A 22,231-nucleotide genomic window follows, 5' to 3' on the forward strand; every position below is an offset into this window, starting at 1 on the left:
CAAGGTATCCAAGAAGAAAGCTCAAATAGCAAGCCAAACAGTAATGTCTCCAATGGGCTTGGACATTTCACAAGGGCAACAAAGGCTGACAAGGAAACAAAAGGCAGAGCAGAACCTGTGCTCCATTTTCATTTACCATAAAAAATTATAGAAACCCTGCGAGCCACGGAACCCCCAAAAACCCAATTAAAACCACAAAAGAAACCCAAACCAGAAAACCAACAAAAGACCAGAGCAAAATAACCACCGAGCCGAAGAAACCAGCAAACCCGGAAACCCCAGACACCACAAGAAGCCCCGATAACCACTGAACGCCACAGCAGCCACAAGAGAAGCCCTAAGCCCTCCTCTGCCAAAACAGCCCCGCCAGACAGAAAACCCACAAGCCGCAACTAGAGAGAGACACAGACCCACGCAAACCCCCAAATCCCCCCAAACCTGCCAGCCCCGCGGCCCGGACACGCTCAGACTGACCGGAAGAGTCCAGTCGCGCCCCGCCCCGCCGGCCCCTTCGGTGCCCCGTGTCTCCCGTGCCGGCTGCTCGGGGAACGGGAGCTCTGGCCCGGCCGCACCCCCAAGCCCCCGCCGCGACCCCCTCCGCGCACTGCCCGCGCGGCGCGGAGCCCCCCCCTCCCGGCCCAGACACCCCGCCGGACGCCGCGGAGACACGTCCCGGCACGGACCGGCGCCGGCAGAAGGCCGGCCGCGGCTGGGGGGGGGTGGAAGGCGCGGCGCCTCGCCGCCCGCGCGCCCCGCACCGACCCCCGGCCCGCCGCGACCACTCGCGCCGCGACCCGCCGACCGCCCGGCCCCGGCCGACCCCGCGACGGGCGGCGGAACCGGAGCCTCACCGGGAGGGAGCGCCGGCATCCCGACGGGCCCCCTCATCGCCCCGGAAAGCACGGGCAGGCTCCTCGTGGCAGCTCCGCAGTTATACTGCCCGGAAAGGAGCGGGGCATGCCGGGATATACTGCCCCGGAAAGGAGCGGGGCATGCCGGGATATACTCCCCCGCAAGGGAGCGGGGCATGCCGGGATACATTCCAGTGCGGCTCCGGCGGAAAAATGGCCGCCGGAGGACTTCCGGGCATGGCGGCGCCCATCTCCGTACGGCTCCGGCGGTTAAATGGCGACCGAGGGGCTTACGGGCATGGCGGCGCCCATCTCCGTGCGGCTCCGGCGGAAAAATGGCCGCCGGAGGACTTCCGGGCATGGCGGCGCCCATCTCCGTACGGCTCCGGCGGTTAAATGGCGACCGAGGGGCTTCCGGGCATGGCGGCGCCCATCTCCGTGCGGCTACGGCGGAAAAATGGCCGCCGGGGGGCTTCCGGGCATGGCGGCGCCCATCTCCGTGCGGCTCCGGCGGTTAAAAGGCGGCCGGGGGGCTGCCGAGCATGGCGGCGCCCATCTCCGTGCGGCTCCGACGGAAAAATGGCCGCCGGGGGGCTTCCGGGCCCCCGTTTGGGGGCGCGAGCTTGGGGGGGGGGCTACACAGCACAGCTGCCCCGTTCGGGAAGCTAAGCAGGGACCAGTTCGGTCAGCGCCCGGATGGGCGACCTCACCCCGTCTTCGAATCCCCGCACCTAACAGTGCCCCCGCCACGTGCGCCCCTCCTCCCAAAATCTGACCCCCCCCGAGGGAGTCCCATCACCTTCGAGGGTTCCCCGGACCTGACAGTGCCCCGGCCGACCCCGCGACGGGCGAAGGAAACCCCGCCTCACCGGGAGGGAACTTTCGGAACGCTGCGGCTTCCGTGCGCTGCGCCACCCGGGCGCAGTACCGCTGCGTGTCCGCAAGGCGGCAGCACCGAGCGATCCCGCGAGGGGGGGGGGGGTACCGGCGCCTCTCCGGGAGGGAGCGTCCGGTGACCTCACAGCTTCCCCGTCCGGGAAGCTAAGCAGGTACCAGCTCGGTCAGCGCCCGGATGGGCGACCTCACCCCGTCTTCGAATCCCCGCACATGACAGTGACCCCAACCCCCGCGCGCCCCCTCCCAAAATCTGCCCCCCCGAGGGAGTCCCATCGCCTTCGGGGGTTCCCCGGACCTGACAGTGCCCCGGCCGACCCCGCGACGGGCGGCGGAACCCCCCCCCCTCACCGGGAGGGAGCGGCCGCCCCGCAATGGCGGCGTCCCTCGTTAAAGCGCCCTGCCGCTCGCGCTGCGCCGCCCGGCCGCAGTCCGCACGCAGCGGGCTCTGCGCGCACCCGCGCAGGAACGCGGCGAGTGTGCACGGAGGCAGCAGAACGCGGCGGCTTCCGTGCGCTGCGCCACCCGGGCGCAGTACCGCTGCGTGTCCGCAAGGCGGCAGCACCGAGGACCCCCGTGTTCGAATCCCCGCTCGGGCCTTTCCGCCAGTGCTCGGGCCTTTCCGCCAGTGCTCGTATCTCTCCGCCTCTGCTCGTATCTCTCCGCCTCTGCTCGTATCTCTCCGCCTCTGCTCGGCCCTTTTCGGCTCCCCCTGCCCCACTAATTACCCGTCTGCCGCTGACCTGCGCTCATTAACAACCCCCCATCTCCTCCAGCGAATTCAACCCCCCTCCCAACCCTACTGCGACCCCTCTGAGAGCCCTCGAACCCCACCCTGGCCCCTGACCCCCTAGAAGACCCCCGAAGGAACCCCCAACACCCCAAAAATAGACCCTAGAGAGACCCCCCCAGAACCCCTCAGAGACACCCCCCCCCCCCAAAGAGCCCCCCCACGATCCCCTAAAAAGGCCCTTAGGGCCCCCCAACTCCCCAAAGAGCCCCCCCCAAAAAACCCAGACCCCCCAAACAGACCCCATAAAGAACCCTAACCACCCCCCAAAAAACCTGAGACTCCTTAAAGACGCCCCCAAGCCCCTCACATCCCCCCCAAAATGAGACCCCATAAAGATCCCCTCAAAGAACCCCACACCCCCCCCCTTAGAGAACCCCCCCCAAAAGCCCTAGACCCCACCAAAAAGAGACCCTGTAAAGACCCCATAGTCCCCCAAAAAGAGCCAACCGCCCTGACTCAGCTGCTGCCAGCCCCATCGATGGAAAGATGCCACAACAACAGTGGCCTTGGCCACGCTTTCTTGGAAACAACTGGTTCCCTCATCACCTCTGAATAATAAAAATTCTAAGGCATTTTACAACAATGTCCAATACAACAGTAAACTGCTGCCAAGTATAACCCAGAAAATTGTTAGCCGATTCTCCTCTGTCGAAACCGTTGCCAGCTTTGGGCTGAGATGCCTCCAAGGTTTGGTCACCTTCGTCTTCAGCCAACATTGCCAAGTCTCTTGGCTGTTCTTCTGGATCCCCTGGAAGAAGACTGGTGACTGCCTGGAGAAGTGACTCAATCTGCTCTTCTGTTAGTCTTTCCTCACTTTCTTCCCCCATCTGCAGGTCAAAAACCAATACATTGTTATTCAATCCATACTTCCTTCCTCAGCTCCAAACAGGAAGACTCAGCCCCAGTAAATACTGCTTTCAATGGATGCAAGACGTAGCCTGAACTCATCACAAAAGCATTTTACAAAGTGGAACTCTTGTAATATTTATAACAACACAAAACAAAAAAGCTCCCTTGTTAGCCACGACAGCTGGCATGCCACAGTGAGACCCTGCTTCTGTTACAAGGAGAACACCACGCTCAGAACAGGCTTTCCTCCTAAAGCCTCTCAGCCTAAGAAAAACCAAACCAAAATACCCAAAGAATTCCCACAAACTAGAAACCCCCACAAAGCCCAAAAACCAAAGAAGCCACAAACCCCCATTAAAGACACACACAAACCCCAGACCCCACAAGAAAAAGCTGCGGGAACTCAAAACACCACAGAAGCCCCTAGCCCTCCCCCAAACCCGCAACCCACAGAACCCCAAAGCCTTCAAAAGGCAGAGAACCAAAACCCCCCCTTAGAACCCCAGTTAAAAAAAACAAACCAACAGAAAAACCTCACAAGCCCACACTAACCCCACAAATCCCAGAGCCTGTAAAAAAACCAACCCACCCAACCCCTATAGCCACAAAAACCAGGAAAAAAAAAAAAAAAATCAGTAAAACTACAAACACCTTACCAACCTCCTTGGCTCATTTTCTGAGAGGAGCCTGCACCAGCAGACAGACTAACACATTTTAATCCTAAACTCGGTTCTCTGCGTTCTTTCTCTGCCCCTTCTCTACATCCTTTTCTTTCAACTTCCTCTTCCTACCCACAAGGCTGTCTAAACCAATGGATAGAAACACTAACCCAGGTAACAGTACATCCAGTTCAGATAAAGGCAATGAAATCACCAGCGCCAATACTACGACCTTCTTACAGGTACCACAAGCTCCCAAGAACTCACCTGTAACAGGAAAAGAGGAGAAACCATAGAGACCTTAAATGCAATACGCCAAAACCCGAAAGAGACTTATTCTTGTAATAAATTGAGCTCGGTAACATCAAACCAGGGCTACTCTCTATATGGAGCATGCTAATGGCATTCCTTCTGAGATGCATACCTCATACTCTCTATCTGCCCCTAGACCTGAGAGAGTAAATAGCACCCTCTGTAACCCTGACCTTAAACCTCCAGCTGGCCCCACCCCACCCACCAGTTTTGCTTTATGACTTACCTTTGAGAGGGCAGGGTCCCTCCTCATTGGGAGTACATCATCCAACAGAAATGCTCATGCATCCACATGGTTCCTCTTCATCACTTGCCAGAAAGAACACTGATGGTCATGGACGTGCTGCTCCGCACTGACCTCTACTGCTACAACACCCTCCTCAGAAATGCTGCACTGCTCCCAAAAGTCAGGTTTTTACAGCTGGTAACTCGCACAGAAGCTACAAAAATGAGAGAAAAAGCACCTGTCCTACCCAGCAGCAGTCACCTGCCCTGCTGCTCCACTCTCCTCCACCAACTTGCCTTAAAACATCAATTGTTTGAGCAGAACCCCATAGCACTGACAAAGACAAATGCTTGGCCAACTTGCCACGTGATCCTTGGAAATTTGAGCCTGACGGGACCAATTAATGACCATCTTAGCTTTTCTCAAACTGCTCATTGCTGTGTGGCTCCACAACTCTGGAAAACAGTGCGGTGCCTGCCAAAAAAACAAACTGTGGGGGAAAAACATGCTGAGATACCACCTAAATCTTCAGCTTGTCTTTACTATCACTACACCCCGTGGCAAGGCAGCTCCAGCCCTGAACACTGACCAGTTCTGCATACAGGCAACATGACTGAGACAGGAGAAAACAGCAAGCAAGAAGAGCTATTACCATAGGGATTATGGTGTGGGCAGATAAGCCCTATAGTCCCGCCATGGGGCAGATGCTTTATAGCAGCCCCATGAAAGAGACAACGGCCATCCAAAACATGATGACAGATGCATTAAAGGCCAGACTTTAAGACCTAAGGCTATTAAAGACACGGGGGTGAAACACCAAGAGACAGCTCTGTGCTGTCTGTGCAGAACCCTTAACAATGGAGCTGAAAGTGGCACATGGCTCACCACCTTAAAGAGATGATGCCTCAGAAACTTCTACAATGCAACACAGGCCAAAGAGATCAGCACTTCAAACTATAATTACAAGAGGAAAAGAGGGTCTCAACAAGCACAATGTCAATGAATACAGAAATTTGGAACTCAGGAGAGTGAATGAGGCCCTGTTACTGATGACAAGGAGCTATGGAGACAATCAAGACCTGAGGAAGATACAATATACAACAGGAGACATGAAAAGGGACGGCCCAGAACAATGCTCACCGAAAGTGAATTTGCAACAAGGGAAACAATCACTCTCTAACAAAATAAAATACAGGTATGTCTTTATCTGTACATGAATTTCTCTTACAGTAACACAGTGCCTGAAGAGAAACCAACAAGTCTCTAATTAGCAACACTTAAAATCGACATTGCTGGAAACTGTGCTAGGGGTCAGAGTAGCTCCAGCAGAGATCCAATGACTGTGACAATGATTACAACTGACCCCAGATTTATTCTGCAGATAATTCCCAGTGAGGTCAGTAAGCATATATATTGGTTTAAAATGGTGAGTGCTGCAATATGAAAGCACTGGTTATGGTATACATTCAGAAAATTGTTACATCTAAGTTATGAATACCGAGGACAAGTCTTATTGATAAACTTACCTTTTTTTCTAGGAAGAGAAGACTGTCTCCTACACTAGCACATTCAACATTGTACATTACTTGTACACAGCTACGGAGCAATAGTAAATAAATAGGAGTTAACTCCCAATTTTTCATCCCTAGCACAGCTGATGAGCATGATACATGATTGCTTTAACTGAATCTGCCAGTAAACTTCACAAGCTCCCAGTAAAGTCAAAAGTGCGTGCTCCCCAGCTGTGAGGGTCAGAGGCCAGTAGAGCCTTGCAACTGCTATAAGCCCTAAGAATTAACTGGGCACAGATGAAGGTGGGAAAGCAAGACAAGCTTTTAAACAATTCTGAAGGATTAACAGCCTTGTAGTTTCTCCACAGAAGATTGGAAATTGCCATGCTATGAGCCTGCACAGATCAAGCAACCCATTTGCAGCAATAAGAAACTGATGCAAATGGACCTGCTTTGTCCTCTGAGTAATTTACTAAATATGAGTTACAGAATCGCTATTAAAAGTTTCTCAAAGACAAAAAGTTTTAAAATTATGCCAAAAGAGATCAATTGGTCTTCTTTTAAGGCTATGCTATTAATGGATGGCTTTTACCAGCCAGTTAGCTCTGTTGTAATTGCATTCATGCTTTTTGCACAAGAGGGCATGATCCTTCTCAGTGAAGTACATTAGGACACTCACATACAGTGGAGTTTACATCTGTAGTTGCATAAGTAGAACAGGCATCTCTGTAGAGATTCAAATATCTAAATGGGATTTAGACATCTTATTAAAGTACTGGTGCAAAGGCTACCTCTGCACCCGCTCACTTGAAGGAAAGATAATTAACTGCCTGACAATCCAAACTGTTAGGTATGAATGGTGATAATAACTTAGTGTATGTGCTTGGTCTTCTGCTTCCTTTCAAAAATTATTCTGAACTTTGAGGGATGTGTGTATTTTATCATCTCCTCCATGGTGGCTGTTGCATAAAGACGATAGAAACTGATGCTGTGCTACACCCATTAGATCCAAAGCCTAAATACAACATCAATTTAACAATGACTTTTCTAAAATGTTCTTAATTGGCCATGGTATCTGAAGTATTCCATCCCACTATGCATTTTTGGTTAAACAAAACTACAAGATGGTCTATGTAGGGCAGTCTGTACTATGAGACGGCTGCTCTGCAAATGCTACAAACTGGTTAGGTAGGATTCCATAGTCCAGAGTTACCTGTCATTTTAGAAAGGGCTCCAGAGACACCATATGTTTCAGTGGGACTTTACAGCTTCCAGGAAAAAGATGCTTCATGTCTGGACAGCTTTGAGAGCAAGCAGGGGAGGTGAGGACACCTGGATACTGGGCCATAGTTAGCTTTTCACTGAATGAGAATGGAAAGGGACAATCACTCAGAATCACAGAATCACAGGGGTTGCAAGGGACCTCCAGAGATCATCAAGTCCAACGCCCTGCCAAAGCAGGTTCCCCAGGACAGACTGCACAGGTCGGCATCCAGACAGGTCTTGAATCTCTCCAGAGGAGACTCCACACCCCCTGGGCAGCCTGTCCCAGGGCTCTCTCACCCTCACTGGGAAGAAGTTCTTCCCCAGATTGGTGCGGAACTTCCTGTGCTCCAACTCGCAGCCATTGCCCCTTGGCCTGTCCCCACAGACACTGAAAAGAGGCTGGCTATTTCTCTCTGTCTCACACATTGAAGATATTTCCCAATCATTTCCCAATAATTGGAATTACCTAGCCAGAGATGACCCAGCACAGAGAGAAGTCCATTTCTTCACGCATCCAAGCTTCCCCAGTCCCAGCAATCCCTTAATCATACTGACTCACTTAATAAATGTTACAGAATCACAGCATCACAAGGTTGGAAAAGACTTTAAGATCATCGAGTCCAACTGTTCCTGCCCTATGCTAAACCATATCTCAAAGTACCTCATTTACCCTTTTTTTAAACACATCCAGGGATGGTGCCTCAACCACCTCCCTGAGCAATGCACTTAGGATTGTCATGTGCTCACAGTAGATACTGCCTTAAAGCAAGGAAAAATTACTTCCCAGAAAATTGTATGTTGTTGTGCTGGTTTTGGTTGTGATGGAGTTAATTTTCTTCACAGTTAGCTGTATGAGGCCATGTTTTAGATGTGTGCTAAAAACAGCGTTGATAATACAGGGATACTTTAGTTACTGCTGAGCAGTGCTTGCACAAAGTGGAGGCCTTTTTCTGCTTCTCACACCATGCCACCACCGAGCAGGCTGGGGGGGTACAAGAAGTTGGGAGGGGACACAGACGGGACATGTCACCCCAACTGACCCAAGGAATATTCCATACTATGTGGCATCATAATCACCATTTAAAGCTGGGGTGAGCGGAAAGAAGGGGGGCTGAGTGGAGTTATGATGTTTGTCCTCCCAAGTCACTGTTACTCATGATGGAGCCCTGCTGTCCTGAGGATGGCTCAACACCTGCCTGCAGTGGGGAGGGGAATGAATCCCTTGGTTTGCTTTCCTTGTTCACATGACTTTTGCTTTACCTGTTAAACTGTCGTTATCTTAACTCAGGAGCTTTGTCACGGTTACTCTCCCAGTTCTCTCCCCTATCCTGCTGTCAGGAGTGAACGAGCAGCTGCATGGGGCTCCGTTGCCAGCTGGGGTTAAACCACAGCAGTGATATAAACCAGCAACTATACTGTAAAACAGGTATTTATATAAGTCACGGCAACTTCTAAACTTGATCTTCTGTCAGGGTCTATTGCATCCTAATTCCCCATGCCAGAAACCTCTTGAGACATATAAACCTCATACAAGTTGTGATGTGCATTACCAGCTACTATACCACACCAGAGGACTTGCAATACTCACTCTCTGACATCAGTGAGGGCCAGCTTCAATGGAAGGGTGACAAAGCCTTGCATACTGCACCACCATGGGATGAGTTACTGAATACGATGGACATACAGAGGATGAGGTCAGAGTAGATGTGAGACACATGACCTTAGTGTCATGACCTTAGTCAGGGAGGCCTGTCACCCTGTCTGCAGGGGGGCCCCAGCAGGAAGGCCCAGTTTGGGCCGTCTGCTGGCAGTCAGTGTTCACTGAGCACCACAGCAGCTCTTGAGGGCCTCAGGTAACGTTACATGTCTGTCATCCTCACGCCCGTCGCGGCGGTAGCTACGACGTGCTCAGCGCGGCCAGCACGTTGCCGCCCGCCCACTGCTCCCTCAGGCTGCCGCCTCGCTGCCGGGCAGAGCCGAAGCGGACGAGCAGAGGCGCACCCGTCTGCCGAGACACACCAGCCCGTCACGGGGCGGCGCTGCCGCCACCGCCGCGATCAGGGGAGGGGAGGGCGAGACAGGGCCGGGCTGCCGCCACCCCATCAGCTGGCCTGTCCCTGCGCGCCGGGCGCCGACTGGCAGCCCCGCGGCCCCGCCCGGCCCCCGATATAAGCCGGCGCCGGCGGGAAAGGAGCTGTCGCGTCCGCTGTGGTGTCGGGGGTTCCGTTGTTGGACGGTGAGCGCCTGGGGAGCGTGCGTGCGTACGGTGGGATCGACCGACCCCGGTACGAGGTTCGCGAGGAGGCTCGGCTGGGCACCTGAGCGCTCGAGTAGGGGGCGGGCCGCGTGTCGGGGGAGGGGGGGGTTCCTTCGCTGGGGAAGGGGCCGGAGCTTCGGGAGCAGTGGGGAGGCCGCCCGCGATTCCTCACCGCCCCGGGCCGGAGCCGCCCCTCCCCTGCTGACGCCGCTGCGGAGCCGCTCTTTGTGTCTGCGGCGCCCGGGCGGCGTTGGGCCCCGCTCCGGCCCTGCCTCGCTTGCGAGCTGTGCGGGGGCGTCTCGTAAGCCTCGCGCGGGCCACGGGGGGGGGGGGGGTGGGTGGGGTGGTGGATCGGGGGTCCCTGGCGGGGCCCGGCTCGGGTGGCGTTTCTGCCCTGTTCTTCCCAGCTGCCCGTGCCGCCTCGCTGCCCGCCAGGGCTCGGCCCCCTTCTGCCGGCGCGGCTGCAGCTGCCGCGCTGCAGTCGCAAGGCGATGATGCCTCGGGGCTCCTCAGCGGCAGATCGGAGTGCGCGCGGGCCGTGCCTGCCGCGAGCCGCGCCCCGTTCTGCCGGCAACCTTCGTCTCTACTCGCTCGGCGCTGCAAAGCTTGGCAGGAGGAGTTAGGTATGAGCTGCAGAATAAGGCCACAGTGACCATCACGTTGTCAGTCCTGAGGGCTCACGATAATGCGAGTTCACAGTGAATCGTGTTCGTTCTTCAGAGCATCTGCGGTGAGCTGTGTTGTCTCACGCACTGCCTTTTTCTGACGTGAATGCAGGTGTAGATGTCCGTCGGTAAATGTTGCTTTGGGATAGACTGCAAGAACTTGGAACAACTTGTAAGATTCTTGCTTTGATCAGCAGGTAGGTGAAACGGTATCGGATCCTATTTCCCTGACCGTGTGTACTAGAAGCTAACGGTTACATGTTGTTACGTAACTGGAGAGCCAAGAGCAAAAGGGACTGGGGATGTGGACCATCTAGACACCAGTGTGATCCCTCTCCACATGGGAGGAGCAAGGAGGACTTGCCAGACAGATCCAAAACTAGTGCGACCTCCTTTTTTCAGCTGATTCTGAAACTGAGTAGAGGACTCCTAGCCTGAGCTCTTAAGCTACTTGATGCAGGTGTGTGATAGACTTTTGGTGCATTTGCAGTCTGAAGGTTTGTGCTGAGTAAAAAAGCTGATTGACTGTCAGGAATGTGTAAGTGCTATCTAACTGCTGTTAGACAAAGCCATTAAAACAAATCCCAAATCACACATTTGGAGAAGCACCTTGAATGCATAAATAGAAAAAGGTTATTTTTATCATTAAACTTAATGTTGCCACCTCAGTGATGTTTCTAATCTATTGAGAACTAAGCTATGCCACAGAATATGTGCAGAGTGTTACTTCTGATAACTGAATGTCAGACGTGACCCTATTACCTTACCAGGACAGACCTCTTATTAGAGCTTCACAGGGATGTGACATTGACAAACACAAATCTAGAGTATGACAGATGCTTTGCCAGCCAAAGCTTCTGAAGCAAACATGGTCTTAACACTGGAAACTTCCTTCTGGTTCTGTGTAAATGGGCTGACTACCCTGACGGGCAGTTAAAGCATAAACTTAGCGGCAGAATGCCTGTAATAATGAAAAACTTGGTCTGGAAACTAATCCTGGCCTTGCATTGAATTTGTCCCCTAGCAGCCCTTTGCAATTTAAATTGCCTGTTTGTCCTTTCACTTAACTAGCTTCTGAACTGGATAATAGAACTTAACAAAAGAAGTTCTGTGTGGAGCCTGATATTAGGCAAAAAAGAAACGAAGCCATTTTTTTATGGAAGGATGGCTTATAGCTGATGTTTCTCCTGCTTGATTTCTGTAAGAACTGAGATTGACTGGTGGGAACTGCAAATAGCCTATGTGACTAATCTTGCTGATGAATAAATGGCAAGCAGGGTTGAAAAGCCTGTACTGTTAGGAGTGCCACTGAGTATATATGGATGGTGTTGGCAACACCTTTGAAGGTCACAAAATTCACAGCTTTTAACACCTTGCCGTAAAAGGGATGAAGTCAGTGTTGCTCCTAGTATGATAACAGGTTTTTTTTTTAGCTCTGGTATGATTTAAGGGAAAACTAAGTCTGAAAGCTAGTTGTAATCACATTTTAAAAACTTTAAGTACATCTACAGAACACTATTTCTCCCATCAAGAGGTGGATGCTGAAGATGGCTTAATCCTGATTTTCATTCTGTTGCTGTTGGAAAAAAAGTAGTGAGGTTGGAGTTCTGGGTTTAGGTAACAACATGGAAACTAAAGGCCTCTCTGGTAGTTCTTATTAGTATAGTTATGGCCTGCAAATGTACCATGCTAAGGATAGAATTAAGGTGTCAGGAGAGCTTTAGCTCTAGAGGTGTACAGTGACCAAAAGCCAGGAAAATAGCAGCATGACCTAGTAACACCGTAGCTTTCAGTGCCTGAACCCTGCAGGTGCTTGAAACAATGCTATCCAAAGGTAATAAAACAACAAAGCTATCATCCCAGCTACTATCATGCATAATTAACTGTCTGTTTGTACTATTGTAAACCTGTACAGATGCTTAATACCTGCCTTTATATAGGGTGCTGACTCCAGGTTCCTTGAGTGCAAAGGAGAAGAGGAGATGCCTGTAGAAGTGTCGATTTCTACACTTAAACTCCACTGCTCAACGAGATAAAGTGCTCCCTCAAAAATGGTGTTGTTTTTATCAGTTGTCCTCTTCTTAGAATGTAAATGTCCATGGCATCTTTTTGGAGATGTGCAGGCTTGGTTTTCTACAGGTCTTAGCGTTAACTGCGGCATGGTGCAAAGATGGGATGAGCTTTCCAAATAGAAGCTTGAAAGGGCTTCTTGATACCATCACACTCGTTTCTGTGCCTAGAGAAATGGAATTTACTTGGCAATACATACAGAGGAAGTTGTGCTCTATTCTGTCCTAGAGTTCAAATTGATCCTTTGAATTCTTAATTGAAACAAAAAGCACTCAAATTTTAAATGTGAAAACCTGCGGCTTTGACCGAGAAAGATCTTTAAGACGAATCTGTAAGTGGCTGTATTGCACTCAGATTTGGAATGGAAAGTGGTTCACAAGGGTAAATCAGTCTCGTGTGTCCTGAAGGTCCTAGTTCTGAATCTCTGATGCTTTTTACCCAGCCATATAAAAGTTAAATCTCTACAGACACAGGAGAGCTGGCCCCAGCTAGACATAACTTTCTAGTGTAGACAGAATCGAGTGCTCATGTATAACAAACATCCTGTCTTCAAGGACAGGTCTGGAAAACTCTGTTTGACCTGCTGCTGTTAACATCTCAGTTGTCTTGAAGCTATCTTCTAGGTAGCTAGTGATAATACCAATAGTACCTTAGACTGGGAGGATGAGCCCTGATAATATTCTTCATTGTGTGTACAGTCAGAAGTGAGACTTGTACGAGAAAAGATGATTTCCCAGTTGCTAAATCTATCCTTTTGTAAAAGAATTAGGAATTTCTTCTAGGAGCTGTCATGACTAAGCTGAGTTGACTTGCTAGAGCAGGGTATAAAGAAACATAGCTGTCGTACCCAAATTAATCAGCATGTTCTTCCTGGCCAGCTCTGCACATTGAAAGTCTCAACTTATGCTCCTGACTGGCTTCTGCTGTAAAGCTTCATATATTCTAAGATGCACCAGCTGTGTGAGAGCTGCCAGTGACTGAAGCCACCCACTCACGGAATGCATGTTTTTTGCCAGTGCCTGCTGAGAAGTAAGACTGATGGAGACTTGTCTCTGATCTTTCTTTATTTTTCCAAAAGGCATAAGTAGGGGATAAATTGCCCTCACAACTTCAAGAGAGCAGTAGCAGAGTTAATAAGCAGTAATTGTGATGTTAAACAAAAGTGTCCAAGAACAGTAAATAAAGATAATTAAGAAAGTACTGTGCAGCTTTTCACACAATGACAGCAATAAATGCCTCCTTCTCATAACTCCTCTGAACTGTTCCTGTGCATGCGTTGTTCAGAAAAAGCATCTTCCTAAACAGTGGACTTCCTGGTCCAGCTGTACTCCTCAGGATTCCAGAAGAAATGGGAGCAGCAAGAGCCTGCTGTGTAACATGAAGAGAGAAAGGCTTGCCTCTAACCAGAGGTCTGTTTTTCCATCAGATAGGAAGTTGGCAGATCTGCCTGTATTTTTCAGGTCAGACTGAGACCATTGCAGTCTGCAGCTGTTAAAAAGGGGGAGGGAGAAATAGAGTCTCCTACAGTCCAGAAAGGTCCAGGTAACAGACGACCTACATCTACCATTTAGTTCTTGCTTTCAAACTTGTTTCTCAAGACTGCCTGCTAACTGAACCACCACCTTGTTGTGTAATTGAGAGCTCAGCCATGATTTAGCATGTGTATTAAACTGTCTTATATCACTCTCTGCTGAACTGTGTAACTTCAGTATAGCCTGTGTGTACTGCCTCATCTTGTGTCTCCTAGTAAAAATTGTTATGTCTTAGCAGACTGAGCATAAGCTACCTTGGCAAGTATGTCGAAGAGTTAAATTAAGTTTTGCTTTCATTTGCTTTGGTTTGATGTAGAAACCTGCATCTTCGGGTACCTTCAGAGGTTGTTTCTTGAAGAAGTAGCTCACAAGAAATAATAGGACCGTGAGAAGCTTAAAAGCGTGCAAGAGGGTCACGTGTCATTGTGAAGGGTATTGATGTGAATATTATGTTGCTGAATATGGTAAAACTGCACAACTTTGTAGTAGCGTCTATTTTTTTTTTTCTTCCTGCTGCAGGAGTTTGAGGATGCAACAAGCCTGACAGTGAGGACAGAACAATCGCCATAAGTGAGCTGGACAATCTGAAGTATTGACCATGTCCATTATGGATCACAGCCCAACCACTGGAGTGGTGACCGTCATTGTTATTTTGATTGCCATTGCGGCTCTTGGTGCCTTGATACTGGGCTGCTGGTGTTACCTGCGCCTGCAGAGGATAAGCCAGTCTGAAGATGAGGAAAGCATTGTGGGTGAAGGAGAAACCAAAGAGCCCTTTCTTCTAGTGCAGTACTCTGCTAAAGGACCGTGTGTAGAGAGGAAAGCTAAGCTAACTCCAAATGGCACAGAAGTACATAGCTAACTTGGAGTAACACAGGTTTATGGACTATGCTTGTGTGGTGTGTAGCCAGCAGACTAATCTCTATACTGTGAAGAACCTGGCCACATGCACACTGCTCATCAGAAAACATTCTGATGAGGATTCAATAAGCTTTGTTTGCAACAGCATGCACTGAGAAGTTGCACTTTGCATCGACTGTGTATCCTGATTCCTCTGTTACAGGAGCCGACTTGCCTGGCATAATGTCCATTGCTGGCAATGGACACAGGAATATAGTGGTGTGAAGAGACTGCTAGTGTTCTTTGTTACTTGAATGTTTAGCTGAGCCTATTTTGATGGACCTACTACTGTAATGTGAACTATTCTACAACTGTGAACTGTAAATAGGCTGCCAGCGGCTTTTTGCTAGTTCTCCACAGCATATGGGAATAACAGGATGCACCTGTACGTACCACACAAGGAGACTCCTGAACCATAACTGAAGATGGGATTCCAGACCTTTGAACACATCTGCAGTTAAAGATTGGTTCTGCTACTACATGGAGTGCATGTCCATAAAGTTGGAACTCCTACTCTTTAACAGTTCATTGAAGTGATGCAGAATATTCTCTTGGAGAAGGTCTAAGCCTTCAGTAATATGCTGAGGGAGGTAACACAGGAGCTACAAGAAAGGAAATGATTGCCTTTAGTTGCAGCTAGGTAGGTTAAGCTTTTGGCTGCTAGAACTGACTTCTCTAATCATGTAGCTACTGCAAGGAAACATGGGAACTAATGATGGATAATGAACCCTCAGGGATGGTCCAGAAGGTTTCCAGGAGCCTTAACTAACAGTAGAGCAGGCTTTTCTTTTCTGTAGGTCTGTGCGCTGAAACTGCAGTAGTGGTTACCAAAATTGGCAGAAGTAGAACTAGTAGGAATTTCCTGGAAGCCCTGTTTGTGTACTTTGCAGTTAAGGTATATGTTAGCAGCCTGTTGTAGAAAAGGCATTTTAGTATACATATGAACCATCAACTATAAAATTCAGTTAATGTATCTTGCAGATTAACTGATGTAAGTGTACTACTACAAGATAAGTTTGTCTTTCCTACACAAATGTTGATATGGGGAAGGAAAATCGTAAAGGTTTTTAGCTAGCAAAGGGAAAGTCGTGAATAAGGACATGCCTTCCTTTTTCTGCTCTGTGCTATAGTTTAGCCACAGTAACTGTAAAAAGATATGATAAATAGGGAGTTGTGGACCTCAGAGATTTGAGGGAAGGAGAAGGACCAAAGCTGAGCCACCAATGGGAGCTTACATATTCTAAAACTCTTAGGGTAGGCACACGTGCTTTGAGGCCAATGATCTATTTTCTGCGACTTTATACATGACTTTCTTTGCCTACTAAGACTTCTGAATATTTTTTTCTGCCTAGGAAAAAAAAGCTACTGTAACAGTGTTCCCTGAGATAAGTTACAAATAATCAAGTCCAAGTTCTTCAGTTCTGTAGGTATCATCAGACTTGTTCCTTATAGCTGTACTACATGTAGAGTAACTAAATAACATAGTCCTAGCAAGCTAGCTTGAGAATTGTAACTATATGCAAGAAAATAATGGCCTAGACAGAAAGTCTTGTCCCTTTCTCTTACAGTAAGATGTTGACTTGCGTTTTTAGTGCTAATTTCCCTGGTTTTTTTTTTTCAAATGAAGTCTAAAATTTGAAGCAAAACTAATGCTGTTGGTAGCAAAAAGCTTATGCTGTTGTCTCTGGCATACAAATACAGGGTACAGCTGATAGAGGGCTGTTACCCTGGCTCATGCTATTTTTTTTTTTTTAAGATTCTAGTCTCACGAAGGTCGCGTGTATAGCCAGACCCATACACTTAAGCTGCTATATTCTAGACCTCTTAACAAACCAAGGAGAAATAGATTACTTCAGTAAGGGTTCCTTTAGTTTTCAGTAGAGAACAGTTCACACATGGCTCTTCCCAGTTTCAAGACTGTTAGATAACTGGCATACACGTGATATAAAGTGCTGACATTCCACAACAGAATAGTTGTAGCAAGATTACTTTCTCCATTCAAGTTTACTGATTACACAGATGAAGAACCCCTCTTTTAATTCAGCAGAGAGAATGCAGTGTAAAGGGCAAACATTAGAAATCACAGAAAGGTAAAAATCAAAGGTCTAATTTCTTTCCTAGCAGCTGTGAGAGCCGGTGAAAAACAACTGGTTCTTAGGCAGAGGTCCTTCACAGTGCTGCCCCTAAAAATCAGCATCTTTAAATTAAATGGCTAGGTGTTTGCAAGTTAGTGCAGTAGTAAAGTGCAGAAAGTGTTTTCCGTTCTTCTCTGTGGGTATCTTAATACTAAAATTGTTCAAGTATACAAAAATATTCCATTTGATTTTTCTTTTTCTGCATCATGTCAGGGGAAGTCTTTATTTACATTAAATTTCAATAAAATTTGCACAGATACCTACCCATTGCTGGATTCTGTAAGCAATCATTCTGTCCTGTTTCCACTACTGTGCTCTGCCTCTATAGTATCAATATTTTCAATCTTTTTTTCCTCTAATGTGGCAGCAGCTGTTGAAACTGGTACATCGTTATCTTTAGAAAACATTTGCTGTGACTGAAGGGATTCTTTAATTTCATCTTTGCTCTGTAGCTTTCCTTCCCTTGATGCCACCAGGATTCTCAGTAAAGTATTCTCTTTCAGGAGGTTTTCTGAGGCATCAGCTAAATCTTGAAGCTTTTCAGCCATCTCTAGTAATTCTTGATTCTTCTGGTTGTAGGTGGCCTGTAATTGCTCATTGTGAAGCTGTAGAGTCTTGTGCTGTTTTTCCAGTGTGTGTTTTTGCTGCTGCAGTCTGTGTTCCTCTCTCCTAGCTTCAGAAAGCTGTACTTCGAGCTGGTCATGGGCCTGATGAAGGGCACTGATTTCTGACCTTAAGTTCTGAATTTCTCTCTCCAAGTGGGCGATACGTCCTTGCTGTAAAACTGTCTCTTTATGTAGGCATTCTTTGGTACATGGCTCTGCCGAAGAAAGACTTGAGTGATTTAAAATAAATTTAAGGAGATTAGGCAGGTTAACTGAAACATCTTCAGGGAACTTCATGCTTTGTTCCTTCCTAGAAAGACAGAACAAGTTAATATTAAAACATTCAGACAGGTAGTCTTCAGATGGTAATTTTACCTAAGTATCTACTGTTCACCTCCAGCTTGATACCCTGTTTTTATCAAGAATGGTTAATGCAGCAGCTAAGCGAAACCTGAACTCATGTATTAAAGACAGACCACACAGTGTTTTCTTGTGATGAATCCTTTTACCTGTATTCCAGTCTCTATTCCAGGTGCTCTATCTCTGCACTGAAGTGGTATTTGTCAGGATCAAAAATCCTCTCTTAAACTTCAGGAAACAGATTTTAGTCTTAAGAAGTGTGCCATTATGAGAGATACATATGGTAGCACTGCTGTTGGGCATCCTGATAAAAATGTTTTTTGAGAAGTTCAGAGAGAGCATTTACGTGTTCCAAATTCTACATTTGTGGTTAAAACGTAAGCTCAAATGGATAAAGCTATCTGATGGGAAACAAGTATTTTGAGACTACATATGTTATTCTGGAAGAAGTAGCATAATGTTTTCCAGTGTCAGAAGGGTATTGCAGGGAGCAGAAAAGTAGATTGCTTTTAATCAGTAAGCAGTCACTTTAGTCAGAAGCAAGGCCCTTCTGCTGTCAATAACTCCAAATCTTTTACCCCTTCTTTGTCTTTATACCTCTGAGGTGATCAAGGAAGACAACCAAAGAAGTTTTGGGGGTTTGTGGTGGTCTTTTGTTTTGATCGTTTTTTCTGAAGCTCACTATATAGGTGTGACTATTAAGCCCAGAATATGAATAGGTAGGATCACTGCTTTCTCCAACAGCATAAACTGAACAAAAGAATCGGAGCTGCTTGGAGACCACAAAGTGCTATATTTCTTCTTATAGACTGCTAGCAACCAAAAGATAACCACATTCTCTAGCTGGGATAAAACTAGTGCCCTTTTTGGACCATGTGCATACTTCTGTCACAAAACATATAGGAGGCTAAACTGTCCTCCAAGGACAAGACAGGAAGTAACTCTTAACCTTCTCTTTCTCAACCAGTTAAGTCGTTGACCTTTCACTCTGCACATTCCTGTACAAGATGAGTTTGCCACCTCCTGACTACTGTGGAGCTACTACCTCAGCATTTTACCTGGGAAGCCAGGTAATAATAACACATCACTCTGTGTCGTCTTCAGCCTTTGACAGTCAAAATCATATTCTCTTTCATTAGGGAGCCATCAAACCTGACAGGCTAAACCTTAGTTTACTTTCCTTTTGTTGCTGAATTCATAACCAGATTAACAGTATGTAGCATACATTCAGACATGGGCTCATTACGCACAAGAAGCCACACAGAAGGCCTTAACGTGAGGCATCTTAATATCCAAAATTAATACATGAGTACTCTAGTAATGCTACTGATACTACAAATAATAGCAAAACCTTATTTTCTTGATTGCAGCAAAATAGAAAACACACAGGAGAGAAAGCAATGACTAGAGGCAAGGTACCTTTATGAAACCAACGGTAACATTGTTATTGTAATCTTAATAAATCTTACTAAAACTATTTAGTCTGTCATCCCAGAGTCAGTCTAAAGCTGCTTTATAGAACATACACAAGCAACATAAGTAACTATGAAAAAAAAATGGGTAACACCAGGTATTGTACTAACTCAGGGAGGGTGGTGAGTTTAAAAGGAAGCGTCAGTTACTGTAATTTTTTTTTACTGTTCTACAACCTGGATAAGCTATTCTTTAATTCAAGAAAAAACTTTTCATCATGGAATCATGCAGTTGTCTTGGTTGGAAGGGAACTTTCAGATCATCAAGTCCAACCATCACTCTTAACCTGCCAAAACCACTGCTAAACCATGTCCCTCAGCACCACATCTCATAGTCTTTCGAATACCTCCAGGGAGGGAGACTCCACCACTTCCCTGGGCAGCCTCTCCCAATGCCTAAGAACCCTCTCTGTCAAGAGGTTTTTTCCTAATATCCAATCTAAACCTCCCCAGTGTAACTTGAGGCCATTTCCTCTTGTCCTATCACTTGTTACTAGGGAGAGAAGGTCAGCACCCTTCTCTCCACACCTCCTTTCAGGTAGTTACAGAGAGCCATTAAGTCTCCCCTCAACCACCTCCTCTCTAGACAAAACCAGCCCAGTTCCCTCAGCTGCTCCAGCACCTCCATGTCCTTTCTGTAGTGAGGGACCCAAAGCTGAATGCAGTACTCAAGGTGAGGCCTCACCAGTGCTGCTGAGTACAGGGGAACAATAACTTCCTCAGTTCTACTCATTACACTCTTCCTGACACAGGCCAGGGTGCTGTTGGCCGCCTTGGCCCCCTGGGCACGCTGCTGCTCGTGTTCAGCCAGCTGTCAGTCAACACCCCCAGGGCCTTCTCTGTCAGGCAGATTTCCAGCCATTCTGCCCCAAGCCTGTCGCGCTGCTGGGGGTTACAACAACCCAAATGCAAGACCCAGCACTTGGTTTTGTTGAACCTCATGCCACTGGCCTTGGCCCACCGATCCAGCCTGTCCAGATCCCTCTGTAAGGCCTTCCTGCCTAACTTACTGTCTGCAAACTGACCAAGGGGGCACTCCATCCCCTTGTCCAGGCCATTAATAAAGGTGTTAAAGAGACCTGGCCCCAGCACAGAGCCCTGAGCACAGCCCTGGTGACCGGCGCCAACTGGATTTAACTCCGTTCACCACCACTCTCTGGGCATGGCCATCCAGCCAGATTTTTTTTTACACAGCAAAGAGTACAAGTGCAGTGGGAAACGGTGTCAAAAGCATTGCTAAAATCCAGATAGACAACATCCATAGCTTTTCACTCATCCACTACACGCTATACATGACTCTCACTTTGTCCCCTAGAAGGCACGGTTCTGCAAACTGGATCAGAAGTGGGAGGTAAAGTCTCTTGACGCACTTCCAAATTTTATGTTTGTGTTCATTAACTACAACAGTGGTCTTAGTACTGCATCCACAGCAGTATTTGGAAATCAGTTTCTAACTTTTTCCAGCTCCAAAATTAAGCGCATTAGTATTCCAATGGTTTTTAATATGACCAGATCTAGCAGATCTTCAGCTTATGCCACTTGATCTAACAAAGCAGAAGACAACAGCGCTTAAGAGAGTGGTTTTTGCCAAGCAGCAAATGAAGATAACACTGCCCTTGGAAGACAGGTATGCACTTTGAAACTACTTTAGCCGCATTCCTGCTCAACTAACCTAGAGAACAGAGAAGGATTGGAATTGAGCTGGAAGAATGTGGCAGAGGAAATCTGATCTGAGGCCACATTGCAAGGCTCACTGTACAAAGTAGGGGAGTTTCTGAGAAATGATATAAATGAAACTGTTTCTGCAGTGAATTAGAACACAAATTTAGAACTGCAAAACTTAAGGCAAAGGTGTAAACATTTTGTGGTAGGTTAATGCTGCACAGTACCAACTATCTGAATTACCATTTGCTGATGATGAAAGTTCTTGAGGGAGAAGGGTGGAAATCAACAGAGGCAGGTATTTCTTAAAGTGACTGTTTTAATTTCCTTTCTGTAAAAACTATAGCTGTGTAAGACTGAGTTTTGGTTTTGGTTTTTTTTTTTTTAAAGCAGCAGCCCAATATCAATCAAGTCTAATGCACAACCTTAGCCGAAACAATAAATGGAGCACTTTCAAAAGCCCATGGTTCTCTTGTGTCTAATGTTTCTTTTTCTGTTCCTCAGCCTATGAAAGGCTGCATGCACCTGCAATGGTGTATACTGACACAAGCAGAAATGACCCACAGGTTTGACACTAGATTTCAGATTTTCTGCCTGCTGCAGAGGAAGAGTAGGATTCAGGACCCTTGTGTGCTACTCCAGGTCCCATTCCAATCGTAAAAGTAATATCCTGCCTTTTTTACATCCCTAACTTTAGAGTTAACACCACAGTGTTAAGTTACACAGTAAGTTCTTACATGAAATAACTATTTCCAAGCATGGCTTTCACTTGAAGATTGTATCATACCATTTGAAATGTTTGCAATTAAAAAAACCCTTATGTTTAAGAAACACTGCAGTAGAACAGCTCAACAAAACCTTCAAAGTATCTTCAACAGGTTTTACAGTTTATTTCTAGCCATGACTGTGTCACATGTATGTTTCCTCAACTACCTTTTTTCACTCCCCCCCAAATTCTCTTTCTACTTGATTCCAACATCTGTAACAGTTGTTCGGGGTGGTTTTGTTTCATACTCTTTTACGGCAACACAGTGATGTCACCAAACAAGACTAATGTTGTCACAAAAGCAAGAAATAGAAAGTAATTCTATATTCTGATTTTATCAGGATGGAAAACACCTCTTATTTAACATAGATTTTATACCTTGAAATTTCATTTAATACAAAACTTCTTTCAATATAAAAGAGAACACAGCCAATGTATACACGAAA

The 22,231-nt window shown here is 47.3% G+C and overlaps 2 protein-coding genes and 1 long non-coding RNA gene across 3 annotated transcripts in view; 1 reads left to right on the forward strand and 2 right to left on the reverse strand.

Annotated features, from left to right (window-relative positions):
* Positions 1–3,039: 3,039 nt before the first annotated feature.
* Positions 3,040–4,357, reverse strand: LOC311197306. Its single transcript, XR_014617623.1, has 2 exons — positions 4,217–4,357; positions 3,040–3,365 (listed from the first exon to the last, which is right to left on the reverse strand). It is a non-coding gene; the product is annotated as an uncharacterized lncRNA (long non-coding RNA).
* A 10,126-nt stretch (positions 4,358–14,483) lies between these two features.
* On the forward strand, positions 14,484–14,747 carry SNN (stannin; the record flags this gene model as incomplete). Its single annotated transcript, XM_084271326.1, has 1 exon — positions 14,484–14,747. The coding sequence occupies one exon, from the start codon at positions 14,484–14,486 to the stop codon at positions 14,745–14,747; it is 264 nt and encodes an 87-aa protein (XP_084127452.1).
* Positions 14,748–16,641: 1,894 nt separating this feature from the next.
* TXNDC11 (thioredoxin domain containing 11) overlaps positions 16,642–22,231 on the reverse strand; it is a gene marked incomplete at its 5' end in the record, with an annotated part of 30,871 nt that continues 25,281 nt past the window's right edge. Inside the window, one exon of the mRNA XM_084270835.1 lies at positions 16,642–17,835. Coding sequence (XP_084126961.1) covers positions 17,208–17,835 — 628 coding nt within the window. The 3' untranslated portion in view covers positions 16,642–17,207. The remainder of the gene's footprint in view (positions 17,836–22,231) is intronic.

The sequence above is a fragment of the Gallinula chloropus genome, assembly GCF_964237585.1.
Source record: "Gallinula chloropus genome assembly, chromosome: 15".
NCBI lineage: Eukaryota > Metazoa > Chordata > Aves > Gruiformes > Rallidae > Gallinula > Gallinula chloropus.